The sequence below is a fragment of the Gymnoscopelus microlampas genome, assembly GCF_963454915.1.
Source record: "Gymnoscopelus microlampas genome assembly, chromosome: 18".
NCBI classification, from domain to species: domain Eukaryota; kingdom Metazoa; phylum Chordata; class Actinopteri; order Myctophiformes; family Myctophidae; genus Gymnoscopelus; species Gymnoscopelus microlampas.
In genome coordinates, this window is record NC_139955.1 from 48,259,805 (window position 1) to 48,287,082 (window position 27,278).

A 27,278-nucleotide genomic window follows, 5' to 3' on the forward strand; every position below is an offset into this window, starting at 1 on the left:
GACACGTTTGATCATTAATTAAACAAGAAAGAATGACATAGATGTCATGATGGACGGCGCAGGCCCCCCCCCCCCCCCCCCCAAAAAAGAAAATAGTTTTGGGGGTCCAAAAGCATGGGATGAAAAAAAAAAAAAAAAAGGAGGTCCACGTCCCCCCCCCCCCCCCCTTAGGGGTCCCTGGAGACCCTTGGGGGTCCCTGGGGGTGACCTACAGACACGGCGAAGGAAAACTGTAAAGCCACAGCCATGCATGCAAGATGTTGCACATGAACTCTGCAGCCGCACTGAGCAGAGATGCTCATAGGCCTGTGTCCTGCGTCGCTGACGCACAATATTGTGAAAGGACGCATTCATGACACCGTCGTGGCGTCCATGGGACGCACTAGAGTTGTCACCAACAACAGAGAAAAATATAAAAATAATTTGCGATAAAATTATTAGTGCACGATAAGTATCGGCCCGATAATTATCGGTTCGATATCAGGAATTATGACGTCATCCCGATAAAACCGATAACATTAATAATAGCTCTGATAATATATAATATTTGTCAACTGTGATCTGCATGGACTCTCGGTTAGACACCGTTGTACTGGAGAAGTATAACTCTCGGTTAGACACCGTTGTACTGGAGAAGTACGGTTAGACACCGTTGTAGTGTTGTGCTAGTGTTGTGCTAGTTACTGAAAACCAGTGACCAGTTACCAATGCCATTACTAGTCACTTCATTTAAAAGTAACTCAGTTACTTTACTAGTTACTTACACCAAAAAGTAATGCGTTACTGTGAAAAGTAACTTTGAAGTTACTTTTAAAAAAAAGGGCTCCCATTATTGCCCTTATAGCCTTCATTTCAGTACTGTTATTGCATTGGGGAATAATACAATCTGTTGATCAACTTCACATGCATTTGCATCACTGAACTCTGCTAAGCAATGTGGTATACCAGGGGTTGCGATATAGGATTGTAACCTGCTGGTCCCAATGTCCGGAATGAATCAAATTTATCAGACATCTGATAAAAAATACCGGTCATAATTATGTTGAAGCATTAATTACAATTAAGCAGGTGCGTAAATACAGCCTTAAGGTCCTTACACACCGGCGAAAATAGTGAATATACGCAAAATTCGGACTCGTTCCGAATAATTAAAAGACGCTTTTTCGCTTCGCTTTTTCGCTCCATGTACGGAGCCATTGACTTTATAAGGTTTTAAAAAAAAACGCATTATTCGCACGAAAAAATCGCCCCGGTGTGTAACAACCTTAACACTTAGGCCTACAGCATTATATTTTGGATTGAGCTATTTGAACATGAACCATGATGAACGAGTAATATACACATTTTATATACAGTAGCAGGGTCATCTTGCACAAATACATTAATTACCTACACTACCATTTGTGCCTGGCAATCTCCTTCTCACCCATTGACTTGCATGTTAAATGATGGCGTTTCCCCTTAAAAATAATCGATCATTTCAGGAGCAAGAGCTTAAAAATCTCTCCTAAATCTAGTCAACAAGGCCTGCAGTAGGCTATGCACTGGACAAATATGCATGACATTATTTCAATACACTAAAAAACAGTGGTGGAAAGTAACTAAGTACATTTACTCAAGTACTGTACTTAAGTACAATTTTGAGGTATCGGTACTTTACTTGAGTATTTCCAATTTCCAATACTTTTACTACTACTCCACTACATCTCAGAGGCAACTATTGTATTTTTACTCCACTACATTTATTTGAAAACTTTAGTTACTAGTTACTTTTCAGATATAAATTATGATATAATGAAACATACATTAACCACTTTAACCCTATTTTATACCTAGCCGATCTACAAGCTCGATCTGCTATTTTCAAATATTTAGTACTTTTACTTTTGGTACTTTAAGTACATTTTGATGCCAATACTTTTGTACTTTTACTCAAGTAAATTTTGAATTCTGGACTTTTACTTGTAACAAGAGTATTTCTATATTGCAGTATTGGTACTTTTACTTAAGTAAAGAATTTGAGTACTTTTTCCACCACTGCTAAAAACATGGGAAATGTTAGAGGGAGTAATAGCCATGGATACACGACGGTCGACTGTCACGATGTCCTGTTCAACAAGATTTCAAATGTATAAAAATCTTTGGAAAATAGCAGATCTACAAGCTTGTAAATCTGCTATTTTCAAATGGCAGATATGTGTAGGGCTGAAGTGGTTAATGTGTGTGTTGTTTATAATATTCTAGAGCTTAATCTACAAAGTAACTAGTAACTAAAGTTTTCAAATAATTGTAGTGGAGTAAAAGTATAATATTTGCCTCTGAGATGGAGTAGAAGTAAAAGTGTTGAAAATTGGAAATACTTTCCAATACTTTACTACTACTACTACTACTACTACTACTACTACTACTACTACTAGCCTACTACTACTACTACTAATAATAATAATAATAGTAAAAAAATACCTCAAAATTTTACTTAAAATTTTCCTAAGTACAGTACTTGAGTAAATGTAAAAAAAAACAAACAGAAAAGGCCTATTTTCAAAAATTCACAATATCGGTTGCATATCGGTTATCAGTGACCGATACAATCCAAACCTCTCTAAAATCGGTTATCGGTATCGGTCACAAAAATCCCTATCGGTCGGACTCTAATTACCAGTGATGTTACATGAAGGCCACTGTAAGACCTTATGTCGAAGGCCATATCCTGCCATGGCTATGTACATTCAGAGGAGAAAAACAATGCATGAGGTGGCATGAAAAGGTATTAAGCATTAACATGTACATCATTGAAGCTACTTTGTGTAGACGTGAATTGAAGTAATGCTGTTGTGTGGGTGGGTCTTTAAAAGTGAAGATGGGATGTGGTTTGCTGTAGGGAGGTATTGTGCTATTGAGATTTTTTTTTTTTAAATGCATGTGTGAATCTATCTATCGATCTATCTATCTATCTATCTATCTATCTATCTATCTATCTAACCCACCACGACAACAGATAAGTCATCTAGGCTTTTTTAATTTTTGTTATTTCATGTCATATGAAAGCAGGGAATCAAAGCTACAAATACTTTTGTAAATACAGTATTCAATCAAAATACAAAATAGCAGATCTACAAGCTCACAAGGCGGCGACGCGTTGTGAGCTTGTAGATCTGCTATTTCATGACACATGTTTTGTTTGTAACTAGTGTTGCCATGTATAGTAATTATAAGCGACCTCGTTCTCTGTGAAGTTGCTTGCAAATATTGCTAGTTGCTTTTTATTTGTTTTTATTATTTTGTTGTGAGCTTGTAGATCGGCTATTTCCAAATCGTCTTTTTTCAAAAAGCCGATGCATATAGGTTTATAGTGCTCATATAGCCACTTACATCTTTGGGCTTGTTTTCATTGACCTGGTTGCTTATTACTCTCTCGAAAATCTGGCAACCGTGTCATAGTTTATACCACCGAAGAAGAAAATGCGGAAGTGATCGTCTTTACAAGGCCATGAAAAAGCATAATAACGTGACTTGCGTCGATAAGTAAGTAATTAATAGCGGACAGTACTGTGTTTGGCTAAAAACAGTGTGTTTGGTAACCTCATACAAGCGCATTATTAACCAAGTTAGGCTAGCGCACGGAGGACGCACTGTTATTTTCGATTCCACTTTTACCACACATTTAACCGTATTTACTCCAATTTGCAAATGTTCTTTGTGGTTTTGATTCCTGTGGAAATTAAGATGTCGTGGGAAGAATGACTTAATTTTGTGATGCGACAAACATCCGTGTTTATGTGAAACTTGTGTGTTATTGCAAAGGAATTCGACGAGTGGTCTTGCACATGCGCAGTAAAGTTGTTTACATCTGAAAGAGCATTTCATCCCAGCATATGAGAACGACTGCACGTTGAATGCGAGCTGGTAAACAATTGTGCATGGAAAATGGTCATTTTGTGTGTTATTTTATTATACATGTTGTTTGCGTAGTTTTAATAGTATTTTCCATTTGTGTGTTTTCTGTTTACAGTTAAATAACCTACTTCTACTTCAACAGCATCTTACAATGCTTATCTTTAGCACCCACTTTAAGGAGAGCTAATGTGTGTAGTTTCTCTTGGGCTGGCTGAGGCTATCAGATACTGTACCAAGTATTAGTAGTTTAGTAACCGTGTGTGTGTGTGGTAATAAATTACCAAAAGTCAGTATCGGTTTTGCGTGTTTTTATGTGTAGTTGTTGCGTTGTAGTTTGAGTGTTTTACGCCAAATCTACTACGTGTATTCGTCCCTGGACCGAAGGGAATAGCTTGAGTTAGGTTGAGCTCAGATATCGGTACAGTTATTTAACAGTCAGCCCGTGCGACGAGGAAAGTACGGAGATTGGTGTTGTTCACGTGAGGAGTGCTAGGCTAGCTCGACGTCGTGGGTCTCTTGTCGACGAGCGTCGTGGGAGAGGCGAAACGTAATCATCTCTGCCAAACCAACCCCCACGAGACGAGAGGGAGTTCGGTTCCGAGTCGGACAAGCAACGTGGAGGACGTGCGGGAGAGCCAGCTGTTCATCAAAGAGCTGAGCAGAGCGGAGCGACCCATTCCGAGAGGAGGACGCGCTCGGTTGGCCGACAACAATTACCAAAGCAACATCATCATCAAAGAAATGTGTGCTTTTTGCAATGTGTGATTTTTGCATTTGACTGTGCTGTTGTCGGACGATGAGACGAATTAGTTTAGAACTGTGCATGATAGCACTGAAGGCTAACAATATTAAAATATTCTGTTACAAATGGTCCGGAATTCCACATGTAGCCTACTAGAGTTTCACAAGTACAAAAGTATTGGCTTCATAATGTACGTAAAGTATCAAATGTAAAAGTAGTCATTATGCACAATGTCCCATTTTCAAGTGGTAACATGTAGCCTAGCCTATAAAAAATATGTTTTAAACTGCCCATGTACAAGCTGACCTCATGGCACCAAAGCTAATTGTGTGTACGGGTATTTCAAGGGCTGGCAGAGAATAGCGCTTAGTTTGTCGTAGTTTAAGTTGCGTTGTCAGCTCCACATCTGCTATTTGCAAACATTTTTGTACTTTGGGTACTGTAAGCCCATTTAAATACTAATAGTTTTGCTGAAGCACATTATTATCTCCGAATCCTTTCTCATCATGCAGTACTTGTACATTGCAGTATTGATACTTTTACTTAAGTAAAACATTCGATCACTTCTTTCCACCATGCCATTTCATTTATATTTGAATCACGTCAGTTTGCAATGCAATTCATAACTAAAGGTCTATAAACCTGTGTGATATAGTGACGTTATGAAGTACTGCTAACTGGGAAAGCAGCCCGTCCAGCAGGGGCCATTCACACACTCTCTATGTTGTCTTGACAATGACGTTGGCTGTAGTACCCCGGATGCGATGTTACAAACAGCTGACCTGAATATTGTGGTTGTCCTATGCTAAACAACACATACAGTAACGTAAAAAGGAATACATAGGTTTGATGACAGGAAATGCATTTATATACTATTGCTATAAAACAACAAAGCTAGCCTACATGTTTAAGGTGACATTACACTTATGCTATTGTGCTCCACTATGTTTTCACATTTCAATGTGTAAACATACAGATGCATTTACTATGTCCATGTGTATGATGCGACAGATTGAATAGCATGTTATTGACTTCATTGATGCAAAACATTTTGTATAAGTGATTAATGTCCCTGAATGGGTTTGAGCCTTATTGTTGTTGTAATGTGTGAACATGATGGCGCTCACAAATTGTGCATTTTGAGACTCGGGCGGAATGCAGTGATTCCGTGCCGCCACGTTAATATTGGAGCGTCGGGTTTATATCCTTAACCCAGCCAGGTTGTGTAGCCTACATAACTCTCTATATGACATAACTCCATAACATAGGACAAGCTACTGTAAGTCCTCACTGTCCATGAAAAGAATGTCGGGGCTCCCGAAAATTATCTCGCAGAATCGCTGCTGCGCTGAAAATAGCAGATCCACAAGCTCACAACGCGTCGCAATGGGACCTGTTGTGAGCTTGTAGATCTGCTATTTTCAAATAGCCAACGCAGCCATGCAGATCTGCAAGCTTAACCGAGTGACTGTTAAAGCAGTTTGTTTAAATTACTTTATAAAATGTTATATTTTCACAGGGATTATTTATTAGTGTAGATATACATTTTGGAGTGAATATATGTGTCCAGATGCCTGTCAGACCGTCTGCTCCGCAGGTCTAGAATGGAATAAACGGGCGCAGGCAACGTCAACAACTGGTCTCGACCAGACGTGAGATCTCAGCGTAAAGTAGGATGAAGGCCACGTCAGGATATATTGATAAATGCCGAAAGGTGCGGTGATATCGCCGTACGTTCATTATTCGGGCTGCACCGCGTTGATAAATGAGGGCCACTGTGCCTTCCTTCCGCCAGACAGCTTTTTGTGTATTTACTATGAATATCGCCCCTATACTTAAGGCTGACAAATAACGTAATACACATCCATTCTCTCTACGTCCTGCGTGTCTGGAGGATGTTGGGTCTTTTGAGCAATTGAGCCAATGTGTATTCTCAGAATCCCATTTCACACTCGAGTGTGAAATGTGTCTGTCTGTGTCCCTCATTCACAGAACCGGTTTTCTACGTCATGACATAAGCGCACAATATAAACAGCACACACATGTCCTGGCCTCGTTCTCTTCATTTTTGATTGTTGAGACAGCAGAGAGGCAGCAATGGCACCAGCGTAAAAAAAAAAAGTTTGTCCAGAGCAAACTCATCGACGCGAGGACGCCTAAACGAACGGTAGCCACCGCGATCGACCGCCTAAACCACTTTCAGGACAAGCTGCTTCAGGCTGCAGCATCAGTCCTGCTTGGTAAAATAAAGGCTGAACTCAGTGGACATTGGACAATATTTTGCAATAGGCCTACTCGCGTATAAAGATTTCCCGCTTTCCAAACGGGAACTAGTTGCAGTTTGTATTCGATTCATGGAGGATGGAGGACTCATCAAAGAGCGGGCAGTGGAATTTATTGACACCGCGGATTTAACTGCACGGTGCATCACAAAGCGCTCCTAAAAGAAACCAATCATCTACCAACTATTGTAGGCTACCCGTGTCTAAGCTAAAACATAAACATGTAGGTCGCCTACATAGGCTACTTTGGTAAATAAATCTGGTTATTTGAAGAGGAGGTTATTCGACTCTCCAGCTGTCTATCTGCGACTCTCTCCCCCCCTTGCGCTTCAACTACATGCAAAAAGGCCGTTCGCAGCTCGCGATGCTTAAATGAAGAAATGTGCACGGAAAATCATCTAAAACTATGCGAAATAAACCCCAAAAAAATATCAAAAATAAAAGCGGGGCTTTATTGTGGCTTAAATAGATTCAAGTCGACACTTATTAATGTTTTGGTGCATTCTATAATTTAATACAAAATTCTGATGCCTCTCTGCAGAGTGATACTGCATGAAGAACTCAGTGTGTAGAGGGGAGGGCGGGGCTTTAGGCTGCGTGGACACTGGTGTTGGAACAATGGCGGCGGTGCAAACATGTTCAGATGTGAGAGGGGGCATGTTCAGACCTGAGAGGGGGCGTGAGAGGGGGCGTCTCCCTGCATGAAGCCAGCAACCAATCGGTGTTTGGAGCAAAGAGGGGGCGTCGCCCTGCATGAAGCCAAGTTGCAGCAACCAATCGGTGGCAACGAAGCAATGACGACGCGTTCCAGACCCTTTTTTAGCAAGACCGCCCCCTTTTTCCCACAAACAGAGAGTCCCTGACCAAATCACGCCCCGTTACGCCCCTTTTTCGCCTAAGCCACCTCCTCTCTTTATATAGCTCGAGAGGTTAACTCCCACATACCTCACTTGCCTTTCATCTCTCTCCATAGAGGACGGCTCGCTTCGCTTGAGCCGTCCTAAAAAGAACATAATGTTATATCCCTCTGGGAACACTGTCCATCACCACACGGCAGGAAACTGCCACGACTGGTGCTGAGTGGCGGGATAATTTACAAAGTACAATAAAGAGATGCATGGCATAAGACTGGGCAGCAGTGGCTCAGGGGCAGTGGCCGGGTAGAGTGAACTGGAAACGGCAAGGTTCCCAGTTCGATCCCGGGCTGGGGGGCCCCCCCCAGAGTTAGTGTGGAAGTGTCCTTGAGCAAGACACTGAACCCCTAATTGCTCCCGATGAGCAGGTTGGTGCCTTGCATGGTTTCCTCCTCCATCGGTGTATGAATGTGTGTATGAATGTGTGTGTGAATGTGTGTGTGAATGTGTGTGTGAATGTGTGAATGTAATGCACAATCTATGTAAAGCGCTTTGGATAAAAGCGCTATATAAATGCCCCATTTACCATGTACCATTTTAAGACTTGATCAGATGAGATTAGAATAGATCAGTTTAGATTAGATGTCCTTCATTATGCACTAGGGAAATACATTTTTCTCAGGTCAGTACAGAGTACAGACAAGACGACAAATGAATATATACACAGTTAAAAGACACCGCAGTAAAAGAGCAGTAAAAACAAGAGGTAACTATATGTCATAGATATATCTGTTTTGATGCAGTGTTAATAATAAATAATAATGATACATTTTATTTTTTACATATTACTGTATATGTTTTTTATAATCACCTTTCCATAGAAAGCCACTCTGTAGTAAGTCCCCAGCAGCCTCGAGTTCAACCGTGGCTGCATAAATTTAATGACCTTTGTGTATGCCTCCTGCAGCTCACCATGCAGATCCCGCAGTTTCTGCAGAGACAAAGAACATGTAAGAGATTAGGGTTTTCATGTCATGTGTAATAGTAGCAGTGTGGGGCACACAGCTACCGCGTACTGTACCTTGAACAAGTGGCGCTTATCATACATGGGGATGAGGAGACTGGCGATGTGGGTGACGAGCTCATAGCGTTCGGCTTTGACCAGAGCCTCCACACACCACTCCAGATATTTGACCAGGACCTCCTGAAAACAGTGGCATTTTAAAGGATCATAAAGCTGTGCAGGGTTATACATGTAAACTGAACCTCTCACAGATCAAATTAGAAGTTAGACTATCACTTTACACTTCCCCAGAAGCCACTGTAACACATTTACTGTATACGTTACACTTTGGAAAATTTCAGCACGGTATGTTGCATTAGAGGCGAGATACCACAGGACACCTCCGTGTGCATAACAACTGCTTCAAACATATTTAAAAGGACTTGGATTCTTTCCCAGCTACTGAATGGACATGAGGTCCATTCTATCTGACATGCTTTACCTCAGCAGTGTTGGACTCATTACTCAAAAGCAGGGAATATGAATGAATGAATGGTTTTATTTTAGCATCATGCCACCTGGTGGTAGCCTGGTAAACCCTCCCTCCGGAAATCTCATTTCAATTCGATTTCAGAAAGGAGTCTGGTCTGAAACGCCTTTCTCCAATAATCGCTCTGCTCGCCGAGCCGACGAGCCTATCAGCGTCGTCGCTCATTGTTCTGTGATTGACAGCGACAGTTGGCCAATCAGGTGGCGAGTTCGAGTGAGCCCGAATGAACCCGAGTGCGGCCTGAGAGCCGCCGAAAAAAGACGAACGGCAGCCATTGTTGTTTGTGCGAGTGCCTTCACTTCTTACTTTCAGTTTTATAACGCTTTCAAACTTCTTTTTTGAGGCACGGAATTTACTTATAAGATATCGTTTGGATAGAATTTAGTTGTTTAACTTCATATATGTGGTCAATTAATCATGACAGAGCCTATTTAAAAATATAAATTTAGAGAACCGGCAGGGGCGGGGAGTGACACGCATGTATCCCAATAAGGCAACCTATTTTCGGCATGGCCGTCCCAAAAGTCCCGTTGCGTCACATAGTCTGGAGCTCGTCAAATTGAACTGCTCATTGGCTGAAGGGGAAAAACGATCATTGGTTGAAGGGGTTGTCAGTCAACGGTATTACTCCCGCCCAACTCCAGCCCACAGCGATTATTGCAGAAAGGCGTTTCAGACCAGACTCCTTTCTGAAATCGAATTGAAATGAGATTTCCGGAGGGAGGGTTTACCAGGCTAACCTGGTGGCCCATCCCTCATGGGATTATATGACATCCTCAATCATAATGACAATATTCACTAATATATTACTCGTTACTCTTTTCCAAAGTAATATAACTTTACTTATTACTCCCTGCCAACAGTAACTAGTTACATTACTTGTTATTAGGCCTGCCCTCGATTATTCGAATAGTCGACTAATCAGTCGAGTGGAATGTGAGTCGACTGACAATCTTCTTGACAATCAATCATGGCAACAAAAAAAAAACGTTTGCATTATTTTTTTTTTTTTTTTGCATTAGTCGACTATAGGCAACATTTGGCCAATCAGATTCGACTATAGAAATCCTTAGTAGGTGACAGGCCTACTTGTTATATTACTTTTCCTTTAAACCCCACAAAACGGGTAATTGCATCCTTCCTACTGAATATTCAGATTTTGCGGTGCACCAATAACAGTTTTCTTTCTGCAGCCTACACTGTACAAATGGAACAGGTCCATTTGGTTAAATGTGTGCCCCCGTCAGAGGAAAATTAACACACAATCTTAGAATGGAGATGAATGGATTATGTCTCTTCAACTACCGGCATCTGGACAGATAAACTGTAAAAGGTAACCGTGATATTATTACTGTAATGTTACTGTACCTCAGTGTACTAACTGTAATGTTACTGTACCTCAGTGTAGTAACTGTAATGTTACTGTACCTCAGTGTAGTAACTGTCCTGTAATGTTACTGTACCTCAGTGTACTAACTGTAATGTTACTGTACCTCAGTGTAGTAACTGTCCTGTTACTGTACCTCAGTGTAGTAACTGTAATGTTACTGTACCTCAGTGTACTAACTGTAATGTTACTGTACCTCAGTGTACTAACTGTAATGTTACTGTACCTCAGTGTAGTAACTGTAATGTTACTGTACCTCAGTGTAGTAACTGTAATGTTACTGTACCTCAGTGTAGTAACTGTAATGTTACTGTACCTCAGTGTAGTAACTGTAATGTTACTGTACCTCAGTGTAGTAACTGTAATGTTACTGTACCTCAGTGTAGTAGCTGTAATGTTACTGTACCTCAGTGTAGTAACTGTAATGTTACTGTACCTCAGTGTACTAACTGTAATGTTACTGTACCTCAGTGTACTAACTGTAATGTTACTGTACCTCAGTGTAGTAACTGTAATGTTACTGTACCTCAGTGTACTAACTGTAATGTTACTGTACCTCAGTGTAGTAACTGTAATGTTACTGTACCTCAGTGTACTAACTGTAATGTTACTGTACCTCAGTGTAGTAACTGTAATGTTACTGTACCTCAGTGTAGTAACTGTAATGTTACTGTACCTCAGTGTACTAACTGTAATGTTACTGTACCTCAGTGTACTAACTGTAATGTTACTGTACCTCAGTGTACTAACTGTAATGTTACTGTACCTCAGTGTAGTAACTGTAATGTTACTGTACCTCAGTGTAGTAACTGTAATGTTACTGTAACTCAGTGTAGTAACTGTAATGTTACTGTACCTCAGTGTACTAACTGTAATGTTACTGTACCTCAGTGTACTAACTGTAATGTTACTGTACCTCAGTGTACTAACTGTAATGTTACTGTACCTCAGTGTACTAACTGTAATGTTACTGTACCTCAGTGTACTAACTGTAATGTTACTGTACCTCAGTGTAGTAACTGTAATGTTACTGTACCTCAGTGTAGTAACTGTAATGTTACTGTACCTCAGTGTACTAACTGTAATGTTACTGTACCTCAGTGTACTAGCTGTAATGTTACTGTACCTCAGTGTAGTAGCTGTAATGTTACTGTACCTCAGTGTAGTAACTGTAATGTTACTGTACCTCAGTGTAGTAACTGTAATGTTACTGTACCTCAGTGTAGTAACTGTAATGTTACTGTACCTCAGTGTAGTAACTGTAATGTTACTGTACCTCAGTGTACTAACTGTAATGTTACTGTAACTCAGTGTACTAACTGTAATGTTACTGTACCTCAGTGTAGTAACTGTAATGTTACTGTACCTCAGTGTAGTAACTGTAATGTTACTGTACCTCAGTGTAGTAACTGTAATGTTACTGTACCTCAGTGTAGTAACTGTAATGTTACTGTAACTCAGTGTAGTAACTGTAATGTTACTGTACCTCAGTGTAGTAACTGTAATGTTACTGTACCTCAGTGTACTAACTGTAATGTTACTGTACCTCAGTGTACTAACTGTAATGTTACTGTACCTCAGTGTACTAACTGTAATGTTACTGTACCTCAGTGTACTAACTGTAATGTTACTGTACCTCAGTGTACTAACTGTAATGTTACTGTACCTCAGTGTAGTAACTGTAATGTTACTGTACCTCAGTGTACTAACTGTAATGTTACTGTACCTCAGTGTACTAACTGTAATGTTACTGTACCTCAGTGTACTAACTGTAATGTTACTGTACCTCAGTGTACTAACTGTAATGTTACTGTACCTCAGTGTACTAACTGTAATGTTACTGTACCTCAGTGTAGTAGCTGTAATGTTACTGTACCTCAGTGTACTAACTGTAATGTTACTGTACCTCAGTGTAGTAGCTGTAATGTTACTGTACCTCAGTGTAGTAACTGTAATGTTACTGTACCTCAGTGTAGTAACTGTAATGTTACTGTACCTCAGTGTAGTAACTGTAATGTTACTGTACCTCAGTGTACTAACTGTAATGTTACTGTAACTCAGTGTACTAACTGTAATGTTACTGTACCTCAGTGTAGTAACTGTAATGTTACTGTACCTCAGTGTAGTAACTGTAATGTTACTGTACCTCAGTGTACTAACTGTAATGTTACTGTACCTCAGTGTAGTAACTGTAATGTTACTGTACCTCAGTGTAGTAACTGTAATGTTACTGTACCTCAGTGTACTAACTGTAATGTTACTGTACCTCAGTGTAGTAACTGTAATGTTACTGTACCTCAGTGTAGTAACTGTAATGTTACTGTAACTCAGTGTAGTAACTGTAATGTTACTGTACCTCAGTGTAGTAACTGTAATGTTACTGTACCTCAGTGTAGTAACTGTAATGTTACTGTACCTCAGTGTAGTAACTGTAATGTTACTGTACCTCAGTGTAGTAACTGTAATGTTACTGTACCTCAGTGTAGTAACTGTAATGTTACTGTACCTCAGTGTAGTAACTGTAATGTTACTGTACCTCAGTGTAGTAACTGTAATGTTACTGTACCTCAGTGTACTAACTGTAATGTTACTGTAACTCAGTGTAGTAACTGTAATGTTACTGTACCTCAGTGTAGTAACTGTAATGTTACTGTACCTCAGTGTAGTAACTGTAATGTTACTGTACCTCAGTGTAGTAACTGTAATGTTACTGTACCTCAGTGTAGTAACTGTAATGTTACTGTACCTCAGTGTAGTAACTGTAATGTTACTGTACCTCAGTGTAGTAACTGTAATGTTACTGTACCTCAGTGTAGTAACTGTAATGTTACTGTACCTCAGTGTAGTAACTGTAATGTTACTGTACCTCAGTGTACTAACTGTAATGTTACTGTACCTCAGTGTAGTAACTGTAATGTTACTGTACCTCAGTGTAGTAACTGTCCTGTAATGTTACTGTACCTCAGTGTAGTAACTGTAATGTTACTGTACCTCAGTGTAGTAACTGTAATGTTACTGTACCTCAGTGTAGTAACTGTAATGTTACTGTACCTCAGTGTAGTAACTGTAATGTTACTGTACCTCAGTGTAGTAACTGTCCTGTAATGTTACTGTACCTCAGTGTAGTAACTGTAATGTTACTGTACCTCAGTGTAGTAACTGTCCTGTAATGTTACTGTACCTCAGTGTAGTAACTGTAATGTTACTGTACCTCAGTGTAGTAACTGTAATGTTACTGTACCTCAGTGTAGTAACTGTAATGTTACTGTACCTCAGTGTAGTAACTGTAATGTTACTGTACCTCAGTGTAGTAACTGTAATGTTACTGTACCTCAGTGTAGTAACTGTAATGTTACTGTACCTCAGTGTAGTAACTGTAATGTTACTGTACCTCAGTGTACTAACTGTAATGTTACTGTACCTCAGTGTACTAACTGTAATGTTACTGTACCTCAGTGTAGTAACTGTAATGTTACTGTACCTCAGTGTAGTAACTGTAATGTTACTGTACCTCAGTGTAGTAACTGTAATGTTACTGTACCTCAGTGTAGTAACTGTAATGTTACTGTACCTCAGTGTAGTAACTGTAATGTTACTGTACCTCAGTGTAGTAACTGTAATGTTACTGTACCTCAGTGTAGTAACTGTAATGTTACTGTACCTCAGTGTAGTAACTGTAATGTTACTGTACCTCAGTGTAGTAACTGTAATGTTACTGTACCTCAGTGTACTAACTGTAATGTTACTGTACCTCAGTGTAGTAACTGTCCTGTAATGTTACTGTACCTCAGTGTAGTAACTGTAATGTTACTGTACCTCAGTGTAGTAACTGTAATGTTACTGTACCTCAGTGTAGTAACTGTCCTGTAATGTTACTGTACCTCAGTGTACTAACTGTAATGTTACTGTACCTCAGTGTACTAACTGTAATGTTACTGTACCTCAGTGTAGTAACTGTAATGTTACTGTACCTCAGTGTAGTAACTGTAATGTTACTGTACCTCAGTGTACTAACTGTAATGTTACTGTACCTCAGTGTAGTAACTGTAATGTTACTGTACCTCAGTGTAGTAACTGTCCTGTAATGTTACTGTACCTCAGTGTACTAACTGTAATGTTACTGTACCTCAGTGTACTAACTGTAATGTTACTGTACCTCAGTGTAGTAACTGTAATGTTACTGTACCTCAGTGTAGTAACTGTAATGTTACTGTACCTCAGTGTAGTAACTGTCCTGTAATGTTACTGTACCTCAGTGTACTAACTGTAATGTTACTGTACCTCAGTGTAGTAACTGTAATGTTACTGTACCTCAGTGTAGTAACTGTAATGTTACTGTACCTCAGTGTACTAACTGTAATGTTACTGTACCTCAGTGTAGTAACTGTAATGTTACTGTACCTCAGTGTAGTAACTGTCCTGTAATGTTACTGTACCTCAGTGTAGTAACTGTAATGTTACTGTACCTCAGTGTAGTAACTGTAATGTTACTGTACCTCAGTGTAGTAACTGTCCTGTAATGTTACTGTACCTCAGTGTAGTAACTGTAATGTTACTGTACCTCAGTGTAGTAACTGTAATGTTACTGTACCTCAGTGTACTAACTGTAATGTTACTGTACCTCAGTGTAGTAACTGTAATGTTACTGTACCTCAGTGTAGTAACTGTAATGTTACTGTACCTCAGTGTAGTAACTGTAATGTTACTGTACCTCAGTGTAGTAACTGTAATGGTACTGTACCTCAGTGTAGTAACTGTAATGTTACTGTACCTCAGTGTAGTAACTGTAATGTTACTGTACCTCAGTGTAGTAACTGTAATGTTACTGTACCTCAGTGTAGTAACTGTCCTGCATGCCTGTGTCCTCCTTGGTGTCTTCCATCATGGCCGCCTCTTCATGGATGTTAAAGGTTATCTTGAGGAAAGCCTCCACTCCACTGGGGAACAGCTCTGACAGAGCAGACATGATCATCAATGATCAGGGACCGTGTGGTCATTCAACGATCTACAGGCAACCATTAAACTGGATCACATAATCTCTCTATCCGGTTATGGATATGCTGTCTACTGTACGTCTTTTAAGATGTGTAGCAGTAGTGACTCAGAGACTCTGCCATAGAGATTTCCGAAGGTATTTATATTGATTATTTTAAGCCGGCAGTGCTATGTCCTACTGTATATCTCCCCCAGTCAAGGGGGAATTCTCCTTTTGGCTAGTTGTACATTTTTGTCTTGTCCCTTGTTGTATGGTTTTGTCCTTGTCCTGTAATCTGTTTTTAACTGCTGTACTGTCTTTGGCGCCTGCATTTCCCCAGCGGGGGTCTTATCTTATCTTATCTAATTCAAGTATTATATTCCACAAAGCCTTTTTTAAGCCAACTGCACATAGTTAGTTTTTTTTCCAGTCAGGCCAATATAACTCTCCAATTATTATTGTGTTTTTGGGTGAACTATCCTAGAACTAATCAACCAATCAAACAACACTGATACTGAATGAAATCCATCAGTAGAGGTGAAAGTAAACAGTGTTCACTATGGGTCCAGTTAATTAAAAACATTCTGTACTGTGTAACTGTGTCTGGATGATTGTATGGAGAGCCTTACTTTTCCTGTGGAGGTATTCAGCCACCAGAGCAGCGATGTGGACGTAACACATGGCCGCCTGTTGACACAAGAACAAAGACGGATGGATCCAGTGACAATACAGAAGAGATAGGTCAAGGCCAAGTAAAAGAAAAAGTTATTAATCATTGTCTCCTTTCTCTCCAATATATTTCCCTTTAACACCATACATTATGTAACCCTGCATAGGAAAGAGAACATCTAACGTCTAGCCAAAGGGGAATACCCACTGGCCAAGCAAAAATAATTAGGCTTCCTGTTTCAGGCAGGGCTACTCTGCTACACATCATACATCAATAAGCCATGTGACTAAACAAACAAACTGACAAAATGTTCAACTAATATATTGAATATGGACTGTAATTTGATTTTTTATTATTATTACACCCGCGGCCGGCTGACCGCGTCTATTAGAGTCATTATGGTAATAAACCTAGATGCTGTGTCTAATCACTAAGTGTGCTTAACCTATCTGTAAATGTACGTCTGTGAGTTGTTTTTGTTCTATCCTGTAGTAATGCTTGGATAGCATATGGCATGGCATGAACACATGTCTTATACTGTGCAATAAAAAATAAAAAATAAAAAATATAAGAAAACCCCCCACTCTCTCTACCCCCCCCCCCCCCCGCCCCAAATGGTTCTATTTATCACTAAATGATGATCACTGGGTATTATTATTATTATTATTATTATTATATAAGGAGGAAGAATGTTGAAATGAAAATGTACAGTGAATATTACAATGCTGTTCATTCAATACCAGGTTGGACCATCCACTTCATTAATATTTCATATCTGCTGCTACATGCACAAGAGACTAAGGTACTGCAAATTCTAACTGGCCCCTGTAAAAAGTAAAAGGTCTAAGCTTATCACCCAAAATGATAATTTCACCCTATCTTTTACATCTGTAAACTTGTGACAATAATGTGTTACCTGTTACAATGAACTTGAATTTGGAGCTGAATTGTCGACTCAGAAAGCTGATCACAACACATTGCAGACAGACAGACAGACAGACAGACAGACAGACAGACAGATTAGCTGCCATCACCTCAGACATGTCTCCGTTCTTGAGGTGTTCCTGGGCCATGTTGTCCAGCCAGGTGCATCTGAGCTGAGGGGTGCTGGCGTAGGAGCGAGCCAGGCCGTACTCCAGGTCCAGCAGCATCTCAGGGTCCTTCTCATGCTCCCTCATCTGAGTGCTGACCTTCAGCACGGTGCAGATCCGCTGGGTCAGGCCTTCCACCGCCACGGGGAAAGCAGTGGGCTGCAAGCACACACACACACACATATGACATGACACACAGCTTAGCGTAGATTAGGTAGATTCACCTTTTGGTCTATAGCTCTTGAACTGTAGGTCATACAATCACAATTATTGTCTCCGCCAGGCCGAAAGGCATGGCGAGAGAGTATGTTTTACCCCCTGTCCGTCCGTCCGTGTGTCTCAAAATGCCTCAAACTATGCACGCAGCTTGCAATTTCCGTGAAATTTCACACGCACATTCCCACTATGCCGAGGAAGAAATGCCACCCTTTTCACATTGGCCTGTTATAGCGCCATCAGCAGGTCTAATTTAGCAAAACACATATTTGGAACAAAATGCCTCAAATCATGAATGCAGTGTCTGATTGCTGTGAAAGACATAAGAATAAATGGCACCCTTTTCACATTGGCCTATTATAGAGCCACCAGGAGGCCAGAATAACGTACCTGACCTGGCGGAGACCTGTGCTCCGAGGAGCACTTTTTCTAGTTAAGGTTTCGAGAGCCTATCAGGCTTCGAAGCCTTATTGGGTTCCTTGGCTTTCACTATTATTAAGGTTTCGAGAGCCTATCAGGCTTCGAAGCCTTATTGGGTTCCTTGGCTTTCACTATTATTAAGGTTTCGAGGCCAATAGGCTCGAAGCCTTATTACATCTGTAAGAGTTCATTATTCTTCCGCCGGTTTTGCCAGTTCTGGCCTAACCGCGTGGTCACTTTTTATGAAATTCGGCAATATGGTAGAGGGCTATGCCAAACGGCGAAAACCCGAAACTCACAAGCATTGGCCAAAGGGTGGCGCTGTAGCACTCAATTGAAATATGCCAACTTTGAACAGGTACAACTCATGCCCTGTTTGACCGACAGCCATGAAACTTCAATGCACACATGCGTCTCCTCATGCCTAACAACTTTCACACTCTGACCTTTAGATCTCCCACCATTTTGAATTCTATGAAAAGCAGTAAAAAAGACTCTTCCTTCGTACAGATTGAGCAATCTGTACGAAACTGTATACACATGAACTTTGGACCAATGCCGACAGACGTGAGCAAGCGGATTTTCCATAAGTGAAAACGTTAAGCTTTTATAAGCCAATGAAAATTGCAGTTTTATGACAATTATTCATCTGCCCCTAACACATACATGCAGACTCACATTTGTTTGACACTTTGCAATATTGTAGAGGGTCCTTCCAAGTATCACTGAAACCAATCTTACTCCAATAGGTCAAAGGGGGGCGCTATAGCAATTTTTTGAAAATGCAAACTTTAAACAGGCAAAAGTCATGCCTCGTTTGGCCGACAGCCGTTAAACCTGCTTACACATGTGCCTTGACTCATGAGGAACACATGTATCACTTTGACCAGTAAGCTCTGCCCTTAGATTGTCTGCAATTTTGAGCAGTTTGAAAAACATTTAAATCCAGGATTTCTGAGCAATTTGCGTGAAAGTGTGTCATGTGTGTGAACTCCCTTTTCACTAGTTCGGGTCTGTTGGCCCAATGGCTTAATCATCTGCCTTGATACCACAGGGTCGCCGGTTCAAATCCCATGTCATGCAGACTTCAACTCAATTGCATTGCACACAACATGATTGTATCAATGAATAAACATGCAATTGATAAATGAAATGCTTATTGAGAGTAGTTATTTTCAATATATGACGTACTTCATTCCCTCTTTTGTTTTGTTTTGTTGGATTCTCCTTTTTCACTGACTAAGGCTGTGGGTTGAATAGCTTGATCAATACACTGTTAGTCTCATGTGCCAGAGGTCCATGGTTCAAACCCCACTCGTCACAGTTTACATTTAAATTGCATTGTACAAAACATGACCCTGTTAATTCAGACATGTGCAATTTTCAAACAATAACATGAAATGCTTTTTTGAGAGTAGTTTTTTTTAATGTATGACATACTTTCTTGTGAAAATAGCCGATCTACAATCTCACACCTTTTTAGATAGCAACGCATTGTGAGCTTGTAGATCGACTATTTTCACTAGTTTCCATTCCGAAATGTATTGAGCAGTTTGAAAAACATTTAAACCAAGGATTTCTGAGCAATTTGCGTGAAACTGTGTCAAATAAATGTTTGAGGCCCTTTTTCACAGGTTCAGGTGTGTTGGTTCAATAGCTTGATCGCTTAATCATTTGCCTTGAAATCACAGGGTTGCCGGTTCGAATCCCACCTCATGTAGACTTATAATTGCATTGCACACAACATGACTGTATCAATAAATGCATGTGCAATTGTTAAAAATAACGAGAAATGTATACTTGAAAGTAGTTATTTTTAATGCATGACGTACTTCATTCGCCCTTTTGTTTTGTTTTGTTAGATTCTCCTTTCTCACTGTCTGATCCTGTGGATTCAATAGCTCCACCAGTAGAGTGTGAGCCTCATGTGCCGAAGGTCCCTGGTTCAAATCCCACTGATTACAGTTTACATTTAAATTGCATTGTACAAAACATGACCCTGTTAATTCAGACATGTGCAACTTTTAAACAATAACATGAAATGCTTTTTTGAGATTAGTTTTTTTTTATGTACAACATACTTTCTTGTGAAAATAGCCTCACAACTTTTCAGATAGCAACACATTGTCAGCTTGTAGATCAACTATTTTCACTACTTTCCATTCCAAGAACACAAAACAAAACTTTATTGCTAAATATTTGTCAACCAGTAATCTAGAGTAGTTAGCAGAACAGAGGCTTGGTTCATAACGGACTGAAAAACCTATAGATATCAACAGACACCATCAGGGAGGCTATATTTCTAGTTCAATAAGAAGAGAGGCAGCCTGTGAATCCATAGGTCGCTGGTTTGATCCCTGTCCCCAACAATGCATTGAGGTGATCATTATTTGGAATTCTTACTTTGTTACAAACATACTCCTGGTAGCCTGTCTGTCTGTCTGCCTCTCTCTCACTCTGTCACTGTCTGTCTGCCAATCTGCCACTCTGTCACTGTCTGCCAGTCTGCCACTCTGTCACTGTCTGTCTGTCTGTCTGCCAGTCTGCCACTCTTTCACTGTCTGTCTGTCTGTCTGTCTGTCTGTCTGTCTGTCTGTCTGTCTGTCTGTCTGTCTGTCTGTCTGTCTGTCTGTCTGTCTGTCTGTCTGTCTGTCTGTCTGCCAGTCTGCCACTCTGTCACTGCCTGTCTGTTTGTTTGTCTGCCAGTCTGCCACTCTGTCACTGTCTGTCTGTCTGTCTGTCTGTCTGTCTGTCTTTCTGTCTGCCACTCTGTCACTGTCTGTCTGCCTGCCAGTCTGCCACTCTGTCACTGTCTGTCTGTCTGTCTGCCAGTCTGCCAGTCTGCCACTCTGTCACTGTCTGTCTGTCAGTCTGCCAGTCTGCCACTCTGTCACAGTCTGTCTGTCTGCCAGTCTGCCACTCTGTCTGTCTGCCAGTCTGTCTGTCTGCCAGTCTGCCACTCTGTCACAGTCTGCCAGTCTGCCACTCTCTGTCTGTCTGCCAGTCTGCCACTCTGCCACTCTGTCACAGTCTGTCTGTCTGTCTGTCTGTCTGTCTGTCTGTCTGTCTGTCTGTCTGCCACTCTGTCACAGTTTGCCAGTCTGCCAGTCTGTCACAGTCTGCCAGTCTGCCAGTCTGCCACTCTGTCACAGTCTGCCAGTCTGCCACTCTGTCACAGTCTGCCAGTCTGCCAGTCTGCCACTCTGTCACAGTCTGCCAGTGTGCCACTCTATCACTGTCTGTCTGTCTGTCTGTCTGCCACAGTCTGTCTGTCTGCCAGTCTGCCAGTCTGCCACTCTGTCACAGTCTGCCAGTCTGCCAGTCTGCCACTTTGTCACTGTCTGTCTGTCTGTCTGTCTGTCTGTCTGTCTGTCTGTCTGCCAGTCTGCCAGTCTGCCACTCTGTCACAGTCTGTCTGTCTGCCAGTCTGCCACTCTGTCACAGTCTGCCAGTCTGCCAGTCTGCCACTCTGTCACAGTCTGCCAGTCTGCCAGTCTGCCACTCTGTCACAGTCTGCCACTCTGTCAGAGTCTGCCAGTCTGCCAGTCTGCCAGTCTATCACAGTCTGCCAGTCTGCCAGTCTGCCACTCTGTCACTGTCTGTCTGTCTGCCAGTCTGCCAGTCTGCCAGTCTGCCACAGTCTGTCTGCCAGTCTGCCAGTCTGCCATAGTCTGCCAGTCTGCCAGTCTGCCACTCTGTCACAGTCTGCCAGTCTGCCAGTCTGCCACTCTGTCACAGTCTGCCAGTCTGCCAGTATGCCACTCTGTCACAGTCTGCCAGTCTGCCAGTCTGTCACAGTCTGCCACTCTGTCACAGTCTGCCAGTCTGCCAGTCTGCAAGTCTGCCAGTTTTCTCGAAACCGCTCATTGCTGCTTGCAGCTATATTTATTATTATTATTATTCTTCCGCCGGTTTTGCCAGTTCTGGCCTAACCGCCTGGTCACTTTTTATGAAATTCGGCAATATGGTAGAGGGCTATGCCAAACGGCGAAAACCCGAAACTCACAACCATTGGCCAAAGGGTGGCGCTGTAGCACTCAATTGAACATGCCAACTTTGAACAGGTACAGCTCATGCCCTGTTTGACCTACAGCCATGAAACTTTGATACACACATGCGTCTCCTCATGCCTAACAACTTTCACTGTTTGACTTTTGACCTCTGACCTTTAGATCTCCCACCATTTCGAATTCTATGAAAAGCAGTAAAAAAGACTCTTCCTTCGTACAGATTGAGCAATCTGTACGAAACTGTATACACATGAACTTTGGACTAATGCCGACAGACGTGAGCAAGCGGATTTTCCATAAGTGAAAACGTTAAGCTTTTATAAGCCAATGAAATTTGCAGTTTTATGACAATTATTCATCTGCCCCTAACACATACATGCAGACTCACATTTGTTTGACACTTTGCAATATTGTAGAGGGTCCTTCCAAGTATCACTGAAACCAATCTTACTCCAATAGGTCAAAGGGGGGCGCTATAGCAATTTTTTGAAAATGCAAACTTTAAACAGGCAAAAGTCATGCCTCGTTTGGCCGACAGCCGTTAAACCTGCTTACACATGTGCCTTGACTCATGAGGAACACATGTATCACTTTGACCAGTAAGCTCTGCCCTTACATTGTCTGCAATTTTGAGCAGTTTGAAAAACATTTAAATCCAGGATTTCTGAGCAATTTGCATGAAAGTGTGTCATGTGTGTGAACTCCCTTTTCACTAGTTCAGGTCTGTTGGCCCAATGGCTTAATCATCTGCCTTGATACCGCAGAGTCGCCGGTTCAAATCCCACGTCATGCAGACTTCAACTCAAATGCATTGCACACAACATGATTGTATCAATGAATAAACATGCAATTGATAAATGAAATGCTTATTGAGAGTAGCTATTTTCAATGTATGACGTACTTCATTCCCTCTTTTGTTTTGTTTTGTTGGATTCTCCTTTTTCACTGACTAAGGCTGCGCATTGAATAGCTTGATCAATACACTGTTAGTCTCATGTGCCAGAGGTCCATGGTTTAAACCCAACTCGTCACAGTTTACATTTAAATTGCATTGTACAAAACATGACCCTGTTAATTCAGACATGTGCAATTTTTAAACAATAACATGAAATGCTTTTGAGAGTAGTTGTTTTTTATGTATGACATACTTTCTTGTGAAAATAGCTGATCTACAATCTCACACCGGAAGAACCTATAGGACGGAAAAACCTATAGATATCAACAGACACCATCAGGGAGGCCATATCTTTAGCTCAATGAGAAGAGAGGCAGCCTGTGAATCCATAGGTCGCTGGTTCGATCCCTGTCCCCAACAATGCGTTGAGGTGATCATCATTTGGAATTCCCCCTATTCCCATGGATTGGATCCACCCCTCTCACCTGCTCTCACTCATCACCAATCACACCTGCCACATGCATAGTACAATTTTTAGGTACTTTTACTTTACTACTCTACTCTACTACAATTACAGCAGATGACAGCTTTAGTTACTTGTTACTTTGCAGATGTAATTATTAATACAACACCTACAGTAACCACATACAGCCGATCTACAATGTGACGCGTTATGAGCTTGTATATGTATATAATAAGCAACCCATGCTGTATGATAACTTACCACATATGAAATCCAATTCTGTCTATCCAATGGCTCAGTCTGTACTGTGGCCATAGCTGAGTGGTTAGTGAGCCCACCTAGGGAGCCAGAGGCCCTGGTTGCCCCAGGTACGATTCCAGGCCAGCAAATGTGTCGATGAAATGAAATTTGTCCCTGAGCAAGACTCTTAACCCCTAATTGCTCACAGGCCCTCATTGGAAACAAGACGGCAAGGACTTTCATGAACGGACCTGGAATTATCCTTATCCTTTACACTGTCTACCCACAAGTCTATAGGTCCCTGGTTCAAACCCCAATTTAACCGGTCCAAATATAATTTACTGATGACTTTGTTAATTAATGCATGTTCACTTCTTCTCTCTCGCTCTCTCTCTTACTGCCTCTCTTTCTCACTGCCTCTCTCTCTCTCTCCCTCTCTCTCTCTCTTTCTTTTCTCTCTCTCTCTCTCTCTCTCTCTCTCTCACTCTCTCTCACACAGTCTGCCAGTCTGCCACTCTGTCACTGTCTGTCTGTCTGTCTGCCAGTCTGCCAGTCTGCCACTCTGTCACAGTCTGTCTGTCTGCCAGTCTGCCACTCTGTCACAGTCTGCCAGTCTGCCACTCTGTCACAGTCTGCCACTCTGTCACAGTCTGCCAGTCTGCCAGTCTGCCACAGTCTGTCTGTCTGCCAGTCTGCCAGTCTGCCACAGTCTGTCACAGTCTGTCACAGTCTGCCAGTCTGCCACTCTCTCACAGTCTGCCAGTTTGCCAGTCCGCCACTCTGTCACAGTCTGCCAGTCTGCCACTCTGTCACAGTCTGCCAGTCTGCCAGTCTGTCACAGTCTGCCAGTCTGCCACTCTGTCACAGTCTGCCAGTCTGCCAGTCTGCCAGTCTGCCAGTTTTCTCGAAACCGCTCATTGCTGCTTGCAGCTATATTTTCCCCTTGGATTCCTTGGATTATTACGCTATATATATTACGCTATATATATATTATAACTCCCCAAATAAGCCACGGCCATTTCCACCCAACAGGTTTTCCACCATGTTGTGTTTTTGTTTTTACTTTGATGGCCCACAATAAGCTACCTGGCCTGGCGGAGACCTGCGCTCCGAGGAGCATATACATTTTTCTAGTTTTTAAGGAAATGCTCAAGAGTTACAGAGGTTACAAACAGGTTACAAAAAGGGAGAGTCAATGTGTTGCCTTTTTAATGTTTATATCTAAATTCTTCTCTATTTAATTCTTTCTATTACACTTTTAAGTAAAGCACTTTTAATCACCTTTGTGTATGAAATGTTTATACAAATAAAATGTTCTTGCCTTCAAAAGTCATTTGCTCCATGAAAAACTAAGTATATCACAAAAGCATGACAAGGGCCTTCATCGACCTGAAACATGGTAATAAAAATGTAATGGAGCCCAAGTGCCATGTGAATGCTGTGCTCCTCTGGTACTAAAGCTCTGTGTTTGTTCTTAATAAAGTAGTAAAGTAAAAGAGAACAAACCCCATCTGTTACCTTGTCACTTTCTGTGAAGTTGCTGATGTCGCTTTTGGCCAAACTGTTGATGATGGAGAGAGAGTCCTGGACATGCTGACACATCTGGTCTGTTACTGTCACATCAGAGATCAGCTGGATCATGGCTATGATGATCTGGACAGAGACAGGAGGAGGAGGAGGAAGAGGATTGAGGACCAATTATATGAAGATAGAAAGATCGAAAGTGTGTGAAGTCGTCCTTTACGTAGACCCAGACATACACTGACACGCATGCAAGCTAAAACGCACAAAACAATCCCCATGTGATTAGTGCTGCATGGTGGCTCTACAGTACCTGCAGGTCTGTCCTCAGGAAGCTCTTCCTCTCAGTGAACTCATAGTTGGTCTGTATCAGTAGGTAGAGCAGGGCAGAAGCCTCAGACCTCAGTGAGGCCGGGTTGGACATGCAGCACCTCAGAACCTCATAGCACAGAGTCTCACACAGTATCACACGCCCCGTGAACAGCACTGATGGGAACTGAGGGATGCACACACACACACACACACACACACACACACACACACACACACACACACCAGTACATTAAATACCATTATCGGTGGTAAGTGTATAAAGTGTACATATTGTTATTATTAGATATTGAACATACATTGCTGATGAAGGCTTTGAGGGCGGTGAACACATGCCCGAGGGCAGCCTCTGATTGGCTGACTTTGAGGAAGGTCAGGTAGAGGTCAAACACCTTCTTCATCAAGAGGTTGTGACCGTCACTGTCCAGCAGCTGAGTCTGACAAACACACACACACACACACACACACACACAGGATCTGCTGACTGATTGGTTCATGTGAACACCATGTGTACCAGTGAGTAAGGTTTTGCAAGCTCTCTGTGTGTGTGTGTGTGTGTGTGTGTGTGTGTGTGTGTGTGTGTGTGTGTGTGTGTGTGTGTGTGTGTGTGTGTGTGTGTGTGTGTGTGTGTGTGTGTGTGTGAACCTTAAAACAGTCAGTGAAGAGAGACAGGACATCCAGGACAGTGAGGTAGGCCTCAGTGGACATGTTGCTCTCCAACAGGGCTTGATGATGGGCCTTGGCCTCTGATGGCCCTGTTCCTGAAAGGACGGACGCACGCACGCACACACACACACACACACACACACACACACACACACACACACACACACACACACACACACACACACACACACACACACACACACACACACACACACACACACACACACACACACACACACACACACACACACACACACACATATAGTAACATCTTTATTTGCGTTCTTGAACACAGACAACAGTAGATGCACAAACTTAAGAAACTCAACATCATGCGTTTCAGGATACAGGAAGCGTTGTTTCCTCCACAGGTGGCGACAATTATCACAGACACTGAACAGAATTTAGCCAATGACTTCACACAACAAATGTATGGACATTACCGAGGATGGGAACATTCACCAGTCTGTAAAAACATCTACTAACGTATCACATGGCTATGTATCATATCTCTGCTCCAAAATATGAACTTTTCAGGAAATGAAAAAAACAACAACACAATACTTCCTCATCAAAGTAGGTATGGTGACTTTATACATTGAATGTGTCCTTATATTATCATCACTTTACCCAAATACAGCTCAAGTGGAGTTAGGAGGTTATTATGACCATTAATGTGGAGATTGTTGTTTTGAACACTTATATAAGGATAAGGAAGTGTCGCTTGCTCGGTTTGACATGTAAATATGCAAATCTGGGTATATGGATATATATATATTTAACGACTAGTTATTTGCTGGATTGAGGATGTGGCAGTATTGACGTCTGTATATATACGGAAAGTGTATTTGAATGTGCGCATATGGGTATATGTGCGCATTCGGGTGTATATCTTACACACACTTTCACATATATGTGATGGTGTGGGTAAGTATGAAGTCATGAATGTAAATATTGAAACATATGGTTTTGTCTGATTAATACAAACTAATTAAGTAGTTTTGAATGTAAAAGTGGATCATTTTTGAGTGGTCATACAATATGAACTTTGTAACTTTGAATAACT

At 41.4% G+C, this 27,278-nt stretch overlaps 1 protein-coding gene across 2 annotated transcripts in view; it reads right to left on the bottom strand.

The window, feature by feature from the left end:
* LOC311033809 (dedicator of cytokinesis protein 11-like) overlaps positions 1-27,278 on the bottom strand; it is an 84,882-nt gene that overhangs the window by 3,358 nt on the left and 54,246 nt on the right. Inside the window, exons 36-44 of one of the 2 annotated variants that reach the window (XM_084041477.1) lie at positions 26,192-26,307; positions 25,846-25,983; positions 25,530-25,712; positions 25,214-25,348; positions 17,395-17,610; positions 16,320-16,377; positions 15,547-15,665; positions 8,857-8,979; positions 8,647-8,766 (exon numbers count right to left, since the gene is read on the bottom strand). In XM_084041477.1, coding sequence (XP_083897603.1) covers positions 8,647-8,766; positions 8,857-8,979; positions 15,547-15,665; positions 16,320-16,377; positions 17,395-17,610; positions 25,214-25,348; positions 25,530-25,712; positions 25,846-25,983; positions 26,192-26,307 — 1,208 coding nt within the window. The remainder of the gene's footprint in view (positions 1-8,646; positions 8,767-8,856; positions 8,980-15,546; positions 15,666-16,319; positions 16,378-17,394; positions 17,611-25,213; positions 25,349-25,529; positions 25,713-25,845; positions 25,984-26,191; positions 26,308-27,278) is intronic. The other variant, XM_084041478.1, reaches the window with a different exon arrangement.